Genomic DNA, 17,821 nt, shown 5'->3' with positions numbered 1-17,821 from the left:
GAAAATAAGAGGAATCTGAGTGATAGTCTGGTCCATCCAAGATAACAAATTCCTTCTGTTTTCTGAAGGCACCCATGATGGCAGATTTTTGTTTACCGTTGTGACTTTCTTCCATACCAGCAATCTCCAGCAAACAAAATGCCTTGAAGGATCATAAGAAACTTCTGAGATTCAGAAAAACAAGGTTAATTGACAATTGGACAACTTCTTTTATTGTCTTAGGTAGAATGGAATCGTGGAATTGTTTAGGTTGGAAAAAGCCTTTAATATTGAGTCCAACCATTAATCAAGCACTGCCAAGCCCACAACTAAAACATGTCCCCAAGTGCCACATCTGCACACCTTTCAAATACCTCTGGGGATGGTGGCCCAACCACTTTCTTAGGCAGCCTGTTCCAGTACTTGGCAACCCGTTTTGTGAAGAAATTTTTCCTAATATCCAATTTTAACCTCCCCTGACACAACTTGAGGCCTTTTCCTCTTGTCCTAAAACAAGAAGACAAATAAATTTAGTAAGACTTTTAAAATTATTTGAGAGAACAGTACAAAGTATTACCGGAAGCTTTTTGACTGTTAGTTTGGCACTGGCAGTGTTGTGAGATAAAGCAAACACATTTTCTTTATTAAGGAAGAAAAAAAAGACTAATACAGATAAGATAAAGAGGAAGAAGAGCAGTCAGAAGGCAGTATTATAAACTATTGACATTGAATTAACATACTATATTTACTGATTTGATTTGTTTATTTTTGAGTGCACAGCCTGGCCTGAAGGCCTGGTGACCAACTGGGCACTTCTTGTATAAGTAGCACCAGTCATTCAGAGTGTGCCTGTCCCTGTGCTGGTGCTGCCTGGGCCGTGTCTGGGAAGAGCTGACACTGCAGTGCCCCTTGCTCTGACCCACAGGTGACACCAGTGACAGGCAGCCTTGAAGAGCAGGTTCTTTCTACCTGAGCAAATTCAACCCAAATAAATCGTTGCTCTGACAGTTTAGGTGCTCATAATAAGGAAATCTATATCAAACTAACAGCTGGCTCAGTTGTGTTGTATTTATTTTAATTACATCTGATAATTTTTAATGGTTACTGCGTAGCTGAGTTTTGTTTAAATTCTGCCTTTTTAACAAACTAATCAAATTGTAGCCCTGAAAGAAATTGTCAACAAATGTCAGAATAAATGTTATCTGTCTGAGTTTAATTATTATTTTACTCTGTGTGTTTAACCAAACATTGCTATAATAACAGACAAGCAAGACACTGCTGCCTCTTTTTTGATAGCATTGGATTTCATCTGAAAAATTGCAGAATAATGCCATCTAGTGTGGGCTCCTCTCATGTAAGAAGAGATGTAAATTTAATTGTTTTCAACATGCAAACTATGGAGCAAATTTTTGTTCAAGACTTTATATTTCTCTTTTGTTTCTGAGGTTGATTTTTCAATATTTTTAAAGCATTTTCTTTTAAGCACAAGTTCCCAGATTATTTTGTGTGCAGAAAAATTTAAAAGACATAGATGCATGAAGTGTATAATGTACAGCCATTTTAGCACATTTCAGAACACTGATGATTTCAGACAATCTGGATATTGTAAATATGAAATGCATTGAGGACTCTGCCAATTTAAAATATTTATGTGTAAAAAAGGATATTTGCAGTGGATCTAAAAACATCTAAAATCAGTACACCTGAGAGAATTTCTTTTTAACAAGTTTTTTTTCTAAATTAGCAACACTGCGTCTGCAATGTGCTTATCCTTAGTGTAACTGCTTTCCCTCTTTATTTCCACCTGTAGCGTCGAAGCCACTGGGAAGGGGTTTTGTTTGGTTTTAATTAAAACATTGTTGTGTAAACAAAAACTGTAAACAAGTGGTTGGGAGGGGCAGGGGAACTGGTGCCTGAAATATCATTAAAGAGTCTTGATTTGTTGCAGTCAAGAGCTGCTCCTAAAATTTTGTGTTGGCTATTGATATGGTTACTCTCCTGTCGTCCTCTCTTCCTTACTCTGTTGGTTGCCATGGCAATTAATTTGGGCATTACAGTCTGACTCTGATTAGTGCACGGAGACCTGCATTTTATAAGGCAACTGGGCATCAACATATTCACAGGGGTGCTTGCTGTTGCCTCTGTGAGGAGAAAGATGCACAGTGGAGAAAGTAGGGGTTATAATTTTCTCTTTTAATAACAGGATAGACTTCAGGAAGATTTTGGGCACCTTTTAAAGTGGTTAAATTTACAGGAGCTTTAATTGCCCCTTTTCTCTTCCACAGCTTCTGCCTACTTGAGAAACTTGAACTGTACTGCTTTGGCTTTAAAATTGTTCACCAAAGGGATGTTATAATTAAAACTATTTGTCTCTTCTCATTCTTACTTACCTTTTCTCAAATCTTTCCTTTTTGTCTCTCACTTTTTCTCTCTTCAGTCTCTCCCACAATAGAGTCCTTCCCTATAGTCCCATTAATATTTTGTTCCTGGCAAGCTTTCTACAGTTTATAGATTAACTTGTATTTGCAAATGCAGATCTTCATTAAGGTCTTTATCTTGTGCTAGATGGATATCAGTATTGACTAACAGCAAAGAAGAAGCATTAAATATGGCATTCCGTGGAGAGCAGAGCACAGGGGAAAACAGTTTAGAGGATCTGACAAAAGCCATTATTGATGACATACAGAGATTACCCGGAAATGAAGTCTGTTGTGATTGTGGCTCACCAGGTATCTCAATTTGTTCATGTCATCACCATCTTGTTGGGAGCTAAGTAATTTCTTTAAAGAAGTGTTTGTAGAGTGCAAACTAATTTTCTAAGTGATGTGTTTCTCAGTCTTCAGCCTGTTTTTAAAAGAAGAAATATGACTTTCCTACGTTAGTTCCGTTTAATTCACTAAAATATTTTTGTGTGTTGTCTGTGCTTACTTCCAGCAGTTCAAGCCCCTCTGGAGTTTGAACTGTTCTTGTTGCACTGTGTCTAGATGCTTGTTGCACTTGAATGGAAGTTGCTTGGCATCACTGATCCTGTGCATGCTACTAAGTAGAAGTGAGTAATATTTAGACAATGATTGTGGAAAAATTGACCTAGCTAGGATCTTACTCTGAGGTTTATCTTGGCATGAGACTACTGGAATTGCAGTATGAGAACTATTCAGAGCTGGAATAAGTAGTCTTGTACAAAGAATGAAACCCAGAGTTGAAATCCTCCAAGATAATATCTTCAGAAGTACAGAGCTACAGGTCAGTTAAGTGTCGCTTAGAGCTTGAGTGGAGGCAGCTTGACCCAGCACAGTTGAATTGGTTTGGTAGCTGGCAACTGTTGCAGCTTTCTCATCTAAAGAGACACTTCAAGAAGGTGACGCTTATTTGGAACTGAGTAGATTATGTATCTTGCAGATGCTTGCTCATCCAAATAAGAAATAGCAAGATAAAAATACAAACTGGGATATAACTATGTCAAATCCTGGAATCAGTTCATTCAATTATTTCATTATGTAAAGCTACAGAAACTTCAGACTACAGTTCTCATTCATCTTTTAATTTATAGTGAAGTTTTAGTCTTCACTCCTGCACCTCAGCTTGCTGCTTTAAAACTCTTGACCTAATGCTTCAGCGCTTACTATTTAAGGTCAAGGAAGAGATTAATTTGAAGACGTGTGTGTACAAAGTGTGTCTGGAGCTTTTTCTTTTCCTTAAAAACTGGTCATGCTTCTTATGTAGCATTCATAGTGTAAGAACTATTCTAATATTACATGCAGATCTCCTCCATGACAGCAATTTTTATTTATTTTTTATTTATTTTTGTTCCTGGACTAGCTAGCATTCCTTAAATTTTCTACAACATACTGCTGTTTTACATACTGGAAAATGATATGGTCAGTCTTTTATAAAGGACTATTTAAAGTTTAAGAAGTAAATTTCAAAACTTCAGAGGTTGTCAAATTTAGGAGATTTGTTCCTTTTAAAAATAGGAATTAAAAGCCTTATGTTATTTGTACAGGAAATAAATCCTAAATGTATTGAAATACATTCATTCAGTATGACTTTATAAGTCTAAATTCAGTGCCTTTGGGACTGTCTCTAAATCTGAAAAACTTAAGTCCGTTGGTAGCAATTTGTGGTTAAATTTGCACTGCAGTTTGGAGAAAAAAACCTAAGAATATTCCATACATTTACATTCTTTAAAACATTAAATGGGGAATCATTTCAGAATACATTGGGATTCCTTACCACCACTGAAAACCTTTTCTTGTACTTCGATTAAATACATTGTTTTTCAATTCCTCAGATCCAACATGGCTATCAACTAATTTGGGCATTTTAACCTGCATTGAGTGTTCTGGAATACACAGAGAAATGGGTGTCCATATTTCTCGAATCCAGTCTTTGGAATTAGACAAATTAGGAACATCTGAACTCTTGGTAAGTTTCTTTAATTTGGATGATTTTTGCTGATTTATTTTTTTTAGACAATTGATAACATATATATAGGAAGCATTGAGATATATAATTTACAGTTAATTTTTTTCAAGGAATGTGTTTTTGCAGAACACCTCCTTCATATTTTGTATGTATTTTATAGGAGCATACTTATATATTGTATAATATTATTTATTATTGATAGTTTTGGTGATTTCTCACTTCTCATGTTCATTTCCTGGGGTTTTGCAGAATGAATATTGACATCTGTTGTGATTAGTGCCATCAGAATTTTGTCTCTCTATAGCTGATCTTGACCCTAAATCAAGGCAGTCTAAAATTTCATGCAATTAAAAAAAAAGGAAAGCTAATTTAACTTGGCAAGTGAGAATGACTATTGCTAATTTTGACAGAAAAATGTTGGATTAATCTTTTAATTTGATGGAAGAAACCCTATAATATTAAAGTTATGAAAGGAATTTGATGCGAGACTACTAGAAAAAAAAAAAAAAGAAAAGATATAGAGAAAGAAAAAAGAAACAACTGTAGCAGGTTTATCTCTCCCGAGCTGTGTTTGGCCTGAGAGAAGATACTTGTTATAGAAATTTCGATTGGGGAAATTGAGAGAAGATAGAAGGCAGTTCTGGATTTGGGTATAGGTTCAACATTAGCACTAGCTCTCTCTTTGAAATACTGAGTTGTTTGCAAAGTTACTATTAATATAAATCAAATTTTGCTAAGCATGACCTTCAATAGGTCTGAGCTTCTTTCCAAAAGTAGCTTCCTGATCAGTGTACCAGCACCATTTCAATGTTCATGCTACTGATTCCTCATTCTCATTTTGGGTTATGCATTGAAGGCAGACTGACTTGAAATGCAATTAGCTGTGACTATGAAGTCTATTATACAAGTTCTGAGATGATAGAATTTACACTTAAAATTTTGTTTATTTGCTCTATATTTACATGCAATCACTGTGCTTTCATTTTGCAGTCCTGCATATTCCGTCTTTTATTAGTAGTGTGGAAAAGGCACATTAATAGTCCATTTTTTAGATTGCTGTTAGACCCCAAAAGCCCTCACTGTCATTTGTTCTTTTTCTTATTTCAGCTGGCCAAGAATGTAGGAAATACTAGTTTTAATGATATTATGGAAGGGAATTTACCTAGTCCTTCACCTAAACCCAGTCCATCAAGTGATATGTAAGTCTTTAATCTCTAAAATCTTTAACATTAAGTTTACCATGGAATATATATTTGATGTAAAGTGTTTTAAACAGTAACCAAGCTAGAGGAAGGCTAGAATGGCAGAATAGTGGGGATTTTTACTCCAACTGTGGAGTTTCTTAGAAGTTATGTAGCCACATTTTATCTACCTCAGCTTCTCAGTGTAGAAAAATTTTAAGTTTGGGTTTCAAGGTTCATTATTTAAAATCCTGAATGGTTTTGAGTTTTATAGAATCCCTTCAGGTAATAAACACAGTTGGACTAAATGACACCAGCTGTGTTTTTACTTTGGTCTTAGTCCCCAGAGTCAGAGTGATTTTCATATATAACAAGAAGAGAGGATAAATTTGACAATGTACTTACTGTATTTTGCACTTTTTTGCAAGAAAGACATGAAGTATAACAATAAATAACACACTTTTTATCAGATAGTTTTCCCCTTCCCTTGTCATCTCCTGAGTTAGACAAGGTGATTGTAAATTAAAATCGTTGACCCATTTTCTTTAAAATTTCTAAAGCAAGCTCTATTTTCACACCCCACAGGACTGCACGTAAAGAATTTATCACTGCTAAATATGTAGATCATAAGTTCTCTAGGAAGACTTGTGCATCTGCAGCAGCTAAACTGAGTGAATTACTTGAGGCTGTCAAATCCAGGGATTTACTTGCACTAATTCAAGTCTATGCAGAGGGGGTAGAGCTAATGGAGCCACTGTTGGAGCCTGGACAGGTAAGCTTATCAGGTAAACAAAGAATATTTTAAATAATGTGTATTTGTAAAGTGCCCAGGACCTGGGTCTGCTGCCTTTTGATGCTAAAACAAGCAAAATAACAGATGAAAATGGTGGGGTTTTATTTCTTTTCCTTAACGTGGTATCCTTGTGGAGAGGGAAAAGAACACTATCTGTTGTCAGCAGTTGGTCTAAAGGAGTGTGAAATGCAATATGCTGTTCTTGCTGCAACTTTAATATGTTGGAAAGCACCTGTTCTGCAATGTGTCTCGTTTAGGAAAAGGCCCAGAGAAAGGAGACTTGACTTGATAGTGCAGAGTCACCTGATATGACAGACAATATCATACCTGCTTTTAAAATAGTTGCTGAAGGAAAATATTATTGACTGTCTGCAAGTCTCTATTTACTGTGGATGAGGAAAGAATAAATCTGATACCCCCACAGCTTCTGATGAAACATTTACAGAAGTACAGAGTCTTTGAACCAGGAGGAGATTTTTTTTTTTTCGAACAAAGTTCTGAATACTTGATCTTCCTTCTGAAGTCAGTAACAGGTTTTTGGGTTTTTTTGAAAAATCAGTCCTAGTTGACCTCAATTCTCCATGGAGAAATGCTGCTTATGAGCAAAATAACATGGTTTTATAGATAATCAATGCTGTGTAACCACTTGCTCAGCAATGTTTTCTCCCATCACTTTTAAACCCAACTTGGAGAGATGTCACAGAATGTTTTCAGCGAGTTGTGTGAAAATAGCTAAGATGGCAAAGGACACAGTATGAAGTGTCTGTATGAAGTGAAGGGGATAAGTTCAATATAGTCTCAGCACTTGAGTTATCACAGAGTGCTTATCATGGAAACACATGACAAATTCTCTCACTGCAGGGTAAGCTTTTTGTATTTGTCATCCACAGCAGTTAGCACAGAACTAGCTCCTTGGTGCTTCTCAGCTGTTACAGGCAGTGGTACTTAGAAAGGTATGAGCACCAAGTGAAATGTAGTCTGCAGTTAGGACATTTACAGCAGCATTCTCCACTGTAAATTCTCTGATGTTTAATAAAGTAATATCTTTTTTCTAAATTGGACTTTAATTCTAAGTATACATACTGTAATATGCTTTTTTAAAATGTCCTTTATGATCAATAGGAGTTAAAGAAATCTGGATCTAGATTAACTTCTCTTGCAGCTTTTAAATGGAATTAAACAGCTTTTCTATCTAAATGCATTAATGCATATGATATATATATATATAGAAAATAAAGTATAACTCAGTTCAAGTCAACAAGGAGACCCTGCATCTGGAGGAAACCACCCATGCACCAGTATATGCTGAGACCCACCCAGCTTGGTCTCTGACGACCTGGGTGTCCTGGTGGACACCAGGCTGAGCATGAACCAGCAGTGGTATTTATTCTAGGCAGCACTGAAACATTGCCAGCAGGTCGAGGGCAGTGATCCTTCCCTTTACTCAGCACTGATGAGGCCACAGCTGGAATGCTGTATCCAGCTCTGGGCTCCCCAGAACAGGAGAGACTTGGACATACTGGAGAGAGTGCAATGAAGGACCACAAACGTGAGAGTTTGGAGCACCCCCTCACCTGAGGAAAGGCTGAGGGGAGGCTTCAGGTCAGAGAAGGCTCAGGGGGATCTCAGCATTGTGTGTAAACACCTGAAGGGAGGGTGCAAAGAAGGCAGATCCAGGCTCTTTTCAGGGGTGCCCAGTGACAGGACCAGAGCCAATGGGCACAGACCGGAGCACAGGAGGTTCCTCTGAACATCAGGAAACATTTTCTTATTGTGAAAATGACCAAGCACTAGCACAGGTTACCCAGGGAGTTTATGGGGTCTCTGTTCTGGACATGGTTCTGGGAAACTGGTCCTAGGTGGCCCTGCTTAGGAGAGAGGTTGCAATAGATGATCTTCACAGGTCCTTTCCAATTTCAACTGTTCTACAAGTCTGTAAGAGATTTAATGTATGTGGGACTGATTTTTGTGGTGTTTTTTTCCCCTGGTTTTGTAGGAAATAGTATTGTGGCTGTGCTTGGTGCTCACTAGGGTGTCATAAAGCAACAAGTACTGTAAACTCACTCAGTATTCCTGACAGGATCCCTTTTAGTTACTAGTAGCTAAAATAGTTAAAGACTTCTCAGGGTCGTTCCATCCAACAGGGAAAAGGGAAAACTGGGTTTGAGAAAGCTGTGATCTCAGAAAGTATGATGGCATTTCCTTTGAAGCACATGGTGTCTTTTAGAGATAAGAAAGGCAACAACCATTTTCACTGTAATTTCCTAATAGTATTTTTCTGTTGAAAGATTTGTAAAAGAGTGAATGACATGTATCTTGTAAGGTCTGATATTACAAGCTTTCCAGAAGTAAGACACAGAAATCTAACTCCTGTTTACATGTGTTTAGGAGCCAGGTGAAACAGCACTTCATTTAGCAGTCCGGACTGCTGACCAAACCTCTCTCCATCTGGTTGACTTCCTTGTACAAAACTGGTATGGATTGCTCATTTATCATTAAATTGTGCATGAAAAATATAAAGGTTCAGAGCTATCCTGGCAGTGCCTTGGATGGTGTTTGCTCATCACTTGTAATCTTTCTCCTTAGATACGTTCCAAAAGAGCATAATTTAGCACCTTCGAGTTGACCTTTGCGCTCCTAATGAGGAGAGAGAGAGAAGGATGTGTAGATTAAAAACATGGAAAGCAGTTACATAAAAATAGGATGAAAGGAAAAACTCTGCAGAGCACAAGAAAGCATTGATTTAGAGCACATGACAATATGAAGCAATGCAAACAAATAGTTTAGGTAGAGGAGGGGTGGCTAGTAAATGTGCCAAATACAGGACACATGAAAAGAAATTGTAAGAGTAGAAAACAAGGATCTTTCTCAGAAAATTATGAACAGACTATAGATAGACTTTGAAAAAGGTGTTCCAATATTTAATAAACTGTATTAAAGCTATTGAGAGCATTAACTTCTTAATTAGTAATTTTCAACATCTAGTTTATTCACTGAGATATTCTTTGTTGTGAAGGGATGTGTTCATAGAAGTAAAAAAACCCTAATGAAAAGTGCGAGTCTGATTATAGTAGAATGTTATTGAAGTAACAAATAAAAAATAAACTACTAATATTTGCAAACTGTTTGAGACTGTAATTTAAGAAATGTTTTAGAAGCCCAAATTATTATTTTGAGCATTATTAAAGAATTTTTTATTTTGGATGATTACTTATAATTATTTTGTTTAATTATGAAGCTTCACAGTTTCTTCAGACAACTGTAATCTCGTATGTGTTTCTGTCTGCTGTCTATATTTTTGTCTCAGTCTCAAGTTTAAGAGCACTTTTACAACCCTGTGGACTCTGCACTTATTGTTCAGTATGGGTAACACTGGGAAAAGCTGTCACCTCCTGAGCTTTGCTTTGCCGTTTTATAAATGTATTATATGGATCCCAAAATGGCAGTGACATTTTTGGAGAAACCTGGTTTTAGAACTTGAAAATTGAAGGAAGTACAGTTTTTAAAAAGCCCTGTGAACCTCCTTTCACAGCTGGTTTTTCCCTAACTCAGTGTATATCCTAATATTGTTCATTCTCACGGTCACCTTTTTCATATTTCCTTGATTGCATAGGACTTATTGACCTATTTTAACTGTTTCAGGATGATTTTTCAGATATTTTTATTGGGCTAATTTAGCATGTTTGAAAAAAGAAATTCCAATAAAGTGGCAGGTGGAAAACAACTGGAATGGCCTTACAGAGGATTAGGCTGGAATATTTGAGTTTCACTTCGTTAATTTTTTAAATTAACATTTGTAGATTCACAGTTCTTTTCAATCACAGCTCAGGTATTTCCAGTGTCCTTGGAACTATTTTTCATAGTCTTTGAAAGTCATGTTTAATTTAAAAATATTTTTTCTCCTACTTCATATTTGTGCCTGTAAAGATCCTAATAATTTATTATTTACAGGCATGCTAAATCTGAAGTGAATAGTACAGCTACTATACTTGTCTTGATTGTTTTTTCTTTTGTGTTTAGTGGAAACCTGGACAAACAAACAGCATTGGGTAATACAGTTCTACACTACTGCAGTATGTATAACAAGCCTGAGTGTTTGAAATTGCTTTTGAGGGGAAAGCCAACTATTGATTTAGGTAAGTTCATTATTTAAAACTAGGAAATAAAAATTTCCTAAAATTTTTTTCCATTACTTTAACCACCTTTATTTATGTCCCTGTGGTAAGTAAGCTTTTAAAACAAAATTGTGTCAAAAGGGTGAGGACCTTATCACCAACAAGCCTAAAAAGAAACATTCAGTTAAGAAATGAAACTTAAATTCTTACAGTGTGACAGAGGTTTCTAATACAAAATACTAAGGGTAAACTCTAATTTTTCTGCAGAGCTCTATTTCTGACCCATTGTAAATTGCCTGGAATTTAGGTTTATTGTTTGTATTGTAAAATTAATCTAGAACTTGTATGTTATAATGCTTCAAGTGGCTGCTCATGTTAATTCCACTCTTCTATGTGTGTGGGTTTTGTGTATACAACGGTTAATTCTTCTGTTAACATCAATGACAGCTGGCACTGTGGTTTTACCCAGCACGTCCCAGCCACCACTGTTGCTGTTTAGGGAAGGGATCAGCTTTCTTAGCTGCCTTTCTGCTTCTCTTTGCCATTTGCATTTGTGAGACAGGTATAACACTTGCTGTGCCTGTATTAGTCCATTTTTTATCATGGCTTACCAAAAGTTTAGTTAGAAAAAGAATCTCTGTTTGCTCACACAGGATAATCTCCCATTTTCTACTTGCTCTCCTTTCCCTACCATATTTTGTGAGTTAAGAAGGCATTCCATGAATCCAGCTTGTTAGGCTCAGGATTTAAGTGTCATCAGCATGTCTATAAAACATTTGCATTCAGTCAGTTACTGGTGTAGAAGAAAAGTTTTTTCAACAGTTGATGCAAACTGGGGAGTATAAAATTTGGTTTCTCCCTTTTTCTTCATCGTTATCATTTTCCTCCACTTCCTGGTAAAAAACTGTTGCATAGCTTAGTGTCAGAAGTCTTTGGTTTCCTTGGCCTTCTTATACATCCTTAGAATATGTTTCAATATTGTCATAGGTCAAAGAATGTAATGTGACCTTTTTTTGGTAGTTATAATGAGAAAGCTATCTGAACAAGTCAAAGCAAGTTTATTGGTCCTTCTATTAAACGCTCTCCTACGTAGGTGCCAGAAGAGTGTTCACACTTTTCTGGTGTTTTGTTTTTTGGGGGGAGAGAGGGGGAGAGGGTGTTGTGTTCTTTGTGTTGTTTTTTTGAACTGTATATTGTCTTTAGACCTTAAAACATCAGGTTTATACTCAAGAGCTGAATGTTTGGAATTTATGTAGTCCCTTAAGCTGTCTGTGTGTTAACTTCACTCAGGAAGTACTGTATTTTCATTCCTTTTCATATTAAACCCATGAACCATTTCAGAGAGATCTTTCCATAAGGAAATTCTTCTTCTAGGGATCTTAATTCTTTCAAAGTCATAGGCCTTTCTAGATGACTGTTTTGTATTTTCTAGGATTCCTGACTGGAATTCTCTGTGTAATATTTCACATAGACATATGTGCTTATGAGACCTCAGTCTGACTGTTTTCAGTTCCTGATCACAGAAATGCTTTACAGTTTGGATGTGCTGTAGACCACTCCTTGTTCCAACTCCATGGCATTTGGTGATGGGCATTTTACCTAAGTTTATCCACATAAGATTCAAACGTGGGGGTTACTTTTGATTCTTGAGACTTCCTACTGAGCATCTAGCAAGGATTCCATTAGATGCTGTACCAGAGGACCTTCTAGAGAGCTCAGATATTGCTTTCTTTCCGATTGGATGTTACTTTAAATTGTAAACCATTTTATAGCCTTTATAAAAACAAATTAGCTAGAAAGTTTTAAATTTATTCTTGTTCAAATGTCTTCAAATTGAGGCTTCAAACCTCTAAATATTAATGAAAGTAAAATGTGCTTGGATCAACATTTACTTTTTTTTTTTTTAAATCTTAGAATAGTTTTCTTTTTTGAGCCATTTTACCCTCGGTACTTGCTTTTCCTGATTATTCATGTAAGAGTTTTATTGGCAAAGGTGTTAAATGGAGGTTGAAATGACCAAATTTCTTTATATTTTCTGCTAGGATGGTTAGGAGGGATCTGGGAACTGTCCCAGCAGATGCTGCTGTTCAGAAAGAACCTGGTGATACATGAAATGCATGAGCACTTAGAATGGAATCTTAAAGAGCTGCAGCTGCTATAGAGTAAATAGATATTTTTGATCACTTTTAGAAGTTACTGTGCTACAAGTAGTGAAAGTTAATTAATTGTTTCTTTAGACATCTCAAAGAATTACTCTTTTTTGTGTTATTAATTTTGTAGTAAACCAAGCTGGAGAGACAGCTCTGGACACAGCAAAAAGAGCGAAAGCTGTCCAGTGTGAGGAACTGGTAAGAACAGGGCTGTGGGGGGAAAGGCAAGGGGAATGTTTACTGCTTTAAAAATGTGATCTACTTAATATATAATTACCACTATATCTCAGATGTGGTATTGCTGCCAGCTGGCTGTGTGCTGATCTGAAGGCCCTACCATAGGTGAATATTTAAAACACAACAGTAATTTTCTTTGTAACACTTCAAGTGAAAAAATCTTACTTCTGTTGGCAGTACTAGTTATTTTCACCAAGATATTTGAAGACCTTAAACACTGGAGGGTTACATATACCAATAAATAAATCATTCAAGGACATTTGACGTCATCACCTCAGAAGTTCTTTTTAAAGACTTTAATAACAGAAGTACAAAACAATCCTCTGTAATATTACATCTGTCAAGACCTTTTAGGTCTGGATCTTTGTCTGTTCCTGCTTTGGCTTTTTGTATTTAATGGGACAAGTAGTTTAGAGATGGTGAAAGTCTTCTTACAAAGAGGATTGAAACAACTTAAAATTAAACCTGCTTAATGGAGAAAGAAGCAAAAGTGTAATGTCTGCAAGTTTGTATGTCAAAAAATGTAGAACACCAGCTTCTATGGGACCTTGTCCCTCTACTGAACGTGATCAGAGCAAAAACCTTCTGGAATTTTGAGAACATATGAGGGATGTTAACAGATGCCTCTAGAGAAAATTATTGGTGTTCAAGAAATAAATGTGTTAAGAATTTTCCCATGTACTCCTCTGAAGCAGTTAGCCAGGAATAAGGATTCTACATCAAACCAGCAAGCTTGTTTGTTCGTGGCTCTCTGAGGTACCACTAGCATGCGTTAAGTAGGCAAGTGAATTTAATTACTACCAATGCATTAAAAAGTCCAAATAGTGTGGCAGTTACACATGCTAGACAAAACCAGGAGAATTTATGAAACAGTCGTCACTTGCTGCTTAATTCTGTTTCCTTTTTTTCCTCATTTTGATGATCCGAGGATATCTACTTTAGCTCCATAGCTAGTAATTTTAATACCTTTCCTTTGACAATTGAAAGTTCTTGTCATGAATTAATCATTGCATAATTAAGACATCTTGTCCTTCAGAAATCAAAATAATTTTCCGTGTTTCTGGGGATACAAGTCAACATTTTGCTATGGCTGATAAGGTGGTACTGTCACTGACTTCTCAGTTGGTGCCACGTCTGCTGTGTAAGTGCTGTTTCCAGTAGTTTGGGTATTCTGTCAACTGAAAAACAGATTGGCTTTACAGCACACAATTGGAATGGATTGCTTTTTTCTTTAGAGTATCACTTCAGTACAGTGATATCTACCCTTAATGTGGACCAACTGATTGGGTTATAGAACAAACAAAAACAAGTGGATGTTACCGTGAGCTTATCTAACAGTTAAGTGTTTCAGTTGTTGTAATCCAAATTCCATAAATACCTCACTGATTATTTCAGCTAACTCTTAGAGACCATTTATGCCTTTTCTCTTTTTTTTTTTATTTTTGAAGAGGAAAATGATTTCTGCGTTTTTTTTCGAAAGTGGCGATGAGATATGATTAAGAGTGAAAAAAAAACATGAATGAGCATATTGTTTACCACTGGCAATAACAAAGTACAAGATAAATAGCTGTGTGTTTGCATGTACTAAGCTAATTTCTGTTGCATAACTGGAGTTTTAATTGTGTAATTAAATTCAGTTTCAACTCAAGTAGGTTCATGAATACTTGCATAACAGATTGGAAATACTTTCTTTATTACATATTTTATTTCAGAAAGATGGTTAAAGGCTCTCCTGAATTGACTAGTAGACTACACTTCAACGGATGTGAAGGAATAAATAATGATGGAAAATCTAGGCCTTAGAAAGGAGAATTTATCTCCTCAGAATAACCATGAACTGCTCTTTTAGTTTTTTGCTGATCATTGAAGTAATAGTTTTTTTAATATGTTATTTGGGCTGGCAAAGTAGAGGAATTTTGTGCTTATACGTGTTGGCCTCATCCCGGAAGAGAGAGAGGCAAAATATTTAAATAAAGGTTGAATATCTTTTCTTTTGATTCGAGTACAAAGATTGTGATTTTGGAGGGACAGTAGTTGTATGCAGTAAAATTTATAAATAGATTTTGCCTGTTTTTAAAGGAGGGCTCCAGATGCATTCTTCTTTTGTGCATATACCTTGATGTCATCTGTTCAAATGCTTGTCAAACATGGCAATTTCTGCCATTTTCAAAAAAATCTTTTATTTTTGTCTTTTAACTGTTTCTCTATACCACAAATAAATGAAGGATGTTTGTGTGATTGCCTTGAAATTGTGTGGGTTTTTTAATCTGGAAAAATTATAAACCTCTAAATATTTCAGTTTATTTCTTGCCATTACAAAGCTAAGTTTGTTAACAACAAAATAACAGCAAGCATTTTAACAAGAATTTTTATTTCTTTCAGCTTTCTCAAGCCAAGGCAGGAAAGCTAAACCCACACGTGCATGTGGAGTATGAATGGAATCTTCGGCAGGACGAAATTGATGAAAGTGACGATGACTTAGATGACAAGGTGAGTGTGAATCACTGGGAGGGCTTTGCACACAAACTGTCAACATTTCAGATCCGTGGTAGTAAATGGAATTAGAGACCTACTTTAACCTTTGTTTTCTTATAGATATTTTTTTTTGGAGGGGGGTAATAGTTTTGAGGCATGTATTAAAGACTGACAAAGTGCTGTTTGAATATACTCTGTCAACCTGGTTGTTATGGACTTGAGCTTCAGAAGTTTTGCTTTGGCAAGACATATAGTATAATATAAATCAGTAAATCTAGATTACTTTGTTGTCATTTTATCCTCTTCTGAATTCCAGACTGTTAAATTTTAGCTGGAGGAAATCCAAAGCTTACATACTTATTTTTTCCATAAATTAATTAAAAACCTAGTTGTTGAATAAATAACTCTATTTTTCACAAACTGTGCTGTGCTATATATTCCTGGTTTTAAAGGCAGAAGTAATGGAAAGACAAAACTTGAGGGCATAGGATAATTGCCATCCTAGAATAAGTGAAAACTGAGGCTCAGTGTCCTACTTAAGCAAGTCAGTTAATTACTGTGTGCTCTGTTTCTGTAATAAATGCCAATACACCTCTCCTATTTTATATGAGCGCTGCAGAAAGAAATGTGGACAACTTCTCATTTTCTGTGACACTTGAGACTGAAAGATTCAGGAACTGAAATAATTTACATGTCCTCAAGGACAGTAGAGAACAAAATGCTCATCTGTGCAAGGAGCCTTGGGAGGATGAGTGATGCTGTGCTGCAGATAATAGCCTGAACCAGAGCTGCAGGGAAACAGATCGTGCTCCATATGCAGCCATTAACGTACAGCAGGCAAAAATTGATGTGTGAAATTTCTTCAAAGAGCAATTATACGCTTTTAAAAAAAGCTGTATCATGGAATATATTGCTAGTTCAGGCACCAAATGCATCTGATCTCTCAGAACTGTTTGTCTATTTTTAATGGGAATCAGTGGGGTAATAAACTTGATACTTGAGGATAATCATCTGGTCTGAGTAAAGTGTTATATGTACTGAAAATTACTCTTATATTCTAAAAATGTTATTAGTCTGATATTGGTATATTATTAGTTTGTATCTCCTGCATAAGATTAAATCTAGTTTTGTATACATGATGATTTTTTGATACTACAATCTTAATTTTCAGTTAGAAGAAAACACCTTTCAGGTTGAATTGCTGAAAAAGGGAGGAATGGGGTCTTATTTGTCCAATAAAAAAAAAATTAGGCTCATGTTCACTAAAATATGTTCTAGTATATTATTTTCCAAACATATTAACTATATTTAGTGTTTAGACAGCTGCATAATGTATTTGTTTTTCTATTCACAGCCCAGTCCTATAAAAAAGGAAAGATCTCCAAGACCGCAAAGTTTTTGTCACTCTTCAAGCATTTCTCCCCAAGACAAACTGACTCACCCTTCATTTAGCACTCCCAGAGACAAGCAAAGACTCTCCTATGGAGCTTTTACCAACCAGATCTTTGCAAGCACAGACTCACCCACCTCTCCAACTGCTGATGCTCCTCCTCTTCCTCCTAGAAATGCTGGCAAAGGTAAGTCTGTTTTCAACCTACACTTGCAAGCAGTGATTTTTCCCAGAGTTATCCTTCCTTTAATCAGGTACATTGCAGTGTTTCAAGATGTAGTGTGTTTTTCTTGTTGCATTGATGCAGTAATATGGTACAGTGGATGTTCTAAGCTTAAAAAAGGGGGGGGATATTTAGTAATTGGCTCATTTATAATCTTGCGCATGAATGGTGAAAAATAAACTAATATTCTACCAAATTAAAGTTGTTTCATTTTAAGAGACTTAGTCATGCAGCTCTAGTGGATCATGTTGGTTTGACCTAGGTATCTGTAGTCTTCAAGTTTAGAGGATATATTTATGGAGCAAAACATGTTGCTGTATTATATTTTGTGCAGATCTACTTTTTAGGACAAAGAAGCCCCTTATCTTTTCCCCCTTTTTACATATTTAGTTTAGAAACAGACAAATTGTGTTTTTACAGCAGACTTGTTAGAGAAATCTTCAGTTTTAATCAAGGCTACAGTATAGTTTATACTTCAGCAGTTATCCTGATGCTCCCTTTTGTGAACACTGTTATAACTTTATACTTCATTTCTCAACTGGTAATTAACTCCATTTAGAAAAGATACAGAGATGCCCTCATCAAAATGTGAAAGAATAAAAGGAACAGGACACAGTGTGCTGGCATCAGGTCTTTGTTTTTACATGGTTCAGATGCTGTGCTTAAGCACTACTGTTCCACCATCAAACTTTACCATGTACTCGCAACTTTCAAATGGATCCCTTGGTTCTCTTTTAAACAGGTTTGTTTCCCATTACAAGGCAAAGTGATTTTGCCAGGATTTGCATTTTTCACATGAGGTTTTTTATATGAGTTTCACTGGGGACTCAGTTGTATTCCTTGTAACTTTACT

At 36.0% G+C, this 17,821-nt stretch overlaps 1 protein-coding gene across 5 annotated transcripts in view; it reads left to right on the top strand.

Moving 5' to 3' along the window:
- Positions 1–17,821, top strand: part of ASAP1 (ArfGAP with SH3 domain, ankyrin repeat and PH domain 1) — a 148,687-nt gene that overhangs the window by 105,690 nt on the left and 25,176 nt on the right. For all 5 annotated transcript variants that reach the window (XM_027684457.1, XM_027684454.1, XM_027684456.1 and 2 more), the window contains 9 exons: positions 2,545–2,708; positions 4,271–4,404; positions 5,512–5,603; positions 6,171–6,357; positions 8,767–8,852; positions 10,399–10,514; positions 12,774–12,841; positions 15,263–15,370; positions 16,710–16,932. In XM_027684457.1, coding sequence (XP_027540258.1) covers positions 2,545–2,708; positions 4,271–4,404; positions 5,512–5,603; positions 6,171–6,357; positions 8,767–8,852; positions 10,399–10,514; positions 12,774–12,841; positions 15,263–15,370; positions 16,710–16,932 — 1,178 coding nt within the window. The remainder of the gene's footprint in view (positions 1–2,544; positions 2,709–4,270; positions 4,405–5,511; positions 5,604–6,170; positions 6,358–8,766; positions 8,853–10,398; positions 10,515–12,773; positions 12,842–15,262; positions 15,371–16,709; positions 16,933–17,821) is intronic.

The sequence above is a fragment of the Neopelma chrysocephalum genome, unplaced genomic scaffold (assembly GCF_003984885.1).
Source record: "Neopelma chrysocephalum unplaced genomic scaffold, ASM398488v2 Primary Assembly neopelma1_66, whole genome shotgun sequence".
Taxonomy (NCBI): domain Eukaryota; kingdom Metazoa; phylum Chordata; class Aves; order Passeriformes; family Pipridae; genus Neopelma; species Neopelma chrysocephalum.
This window is presented reverse-complemented; position numbering and strand designations above follow the sequence as displayed.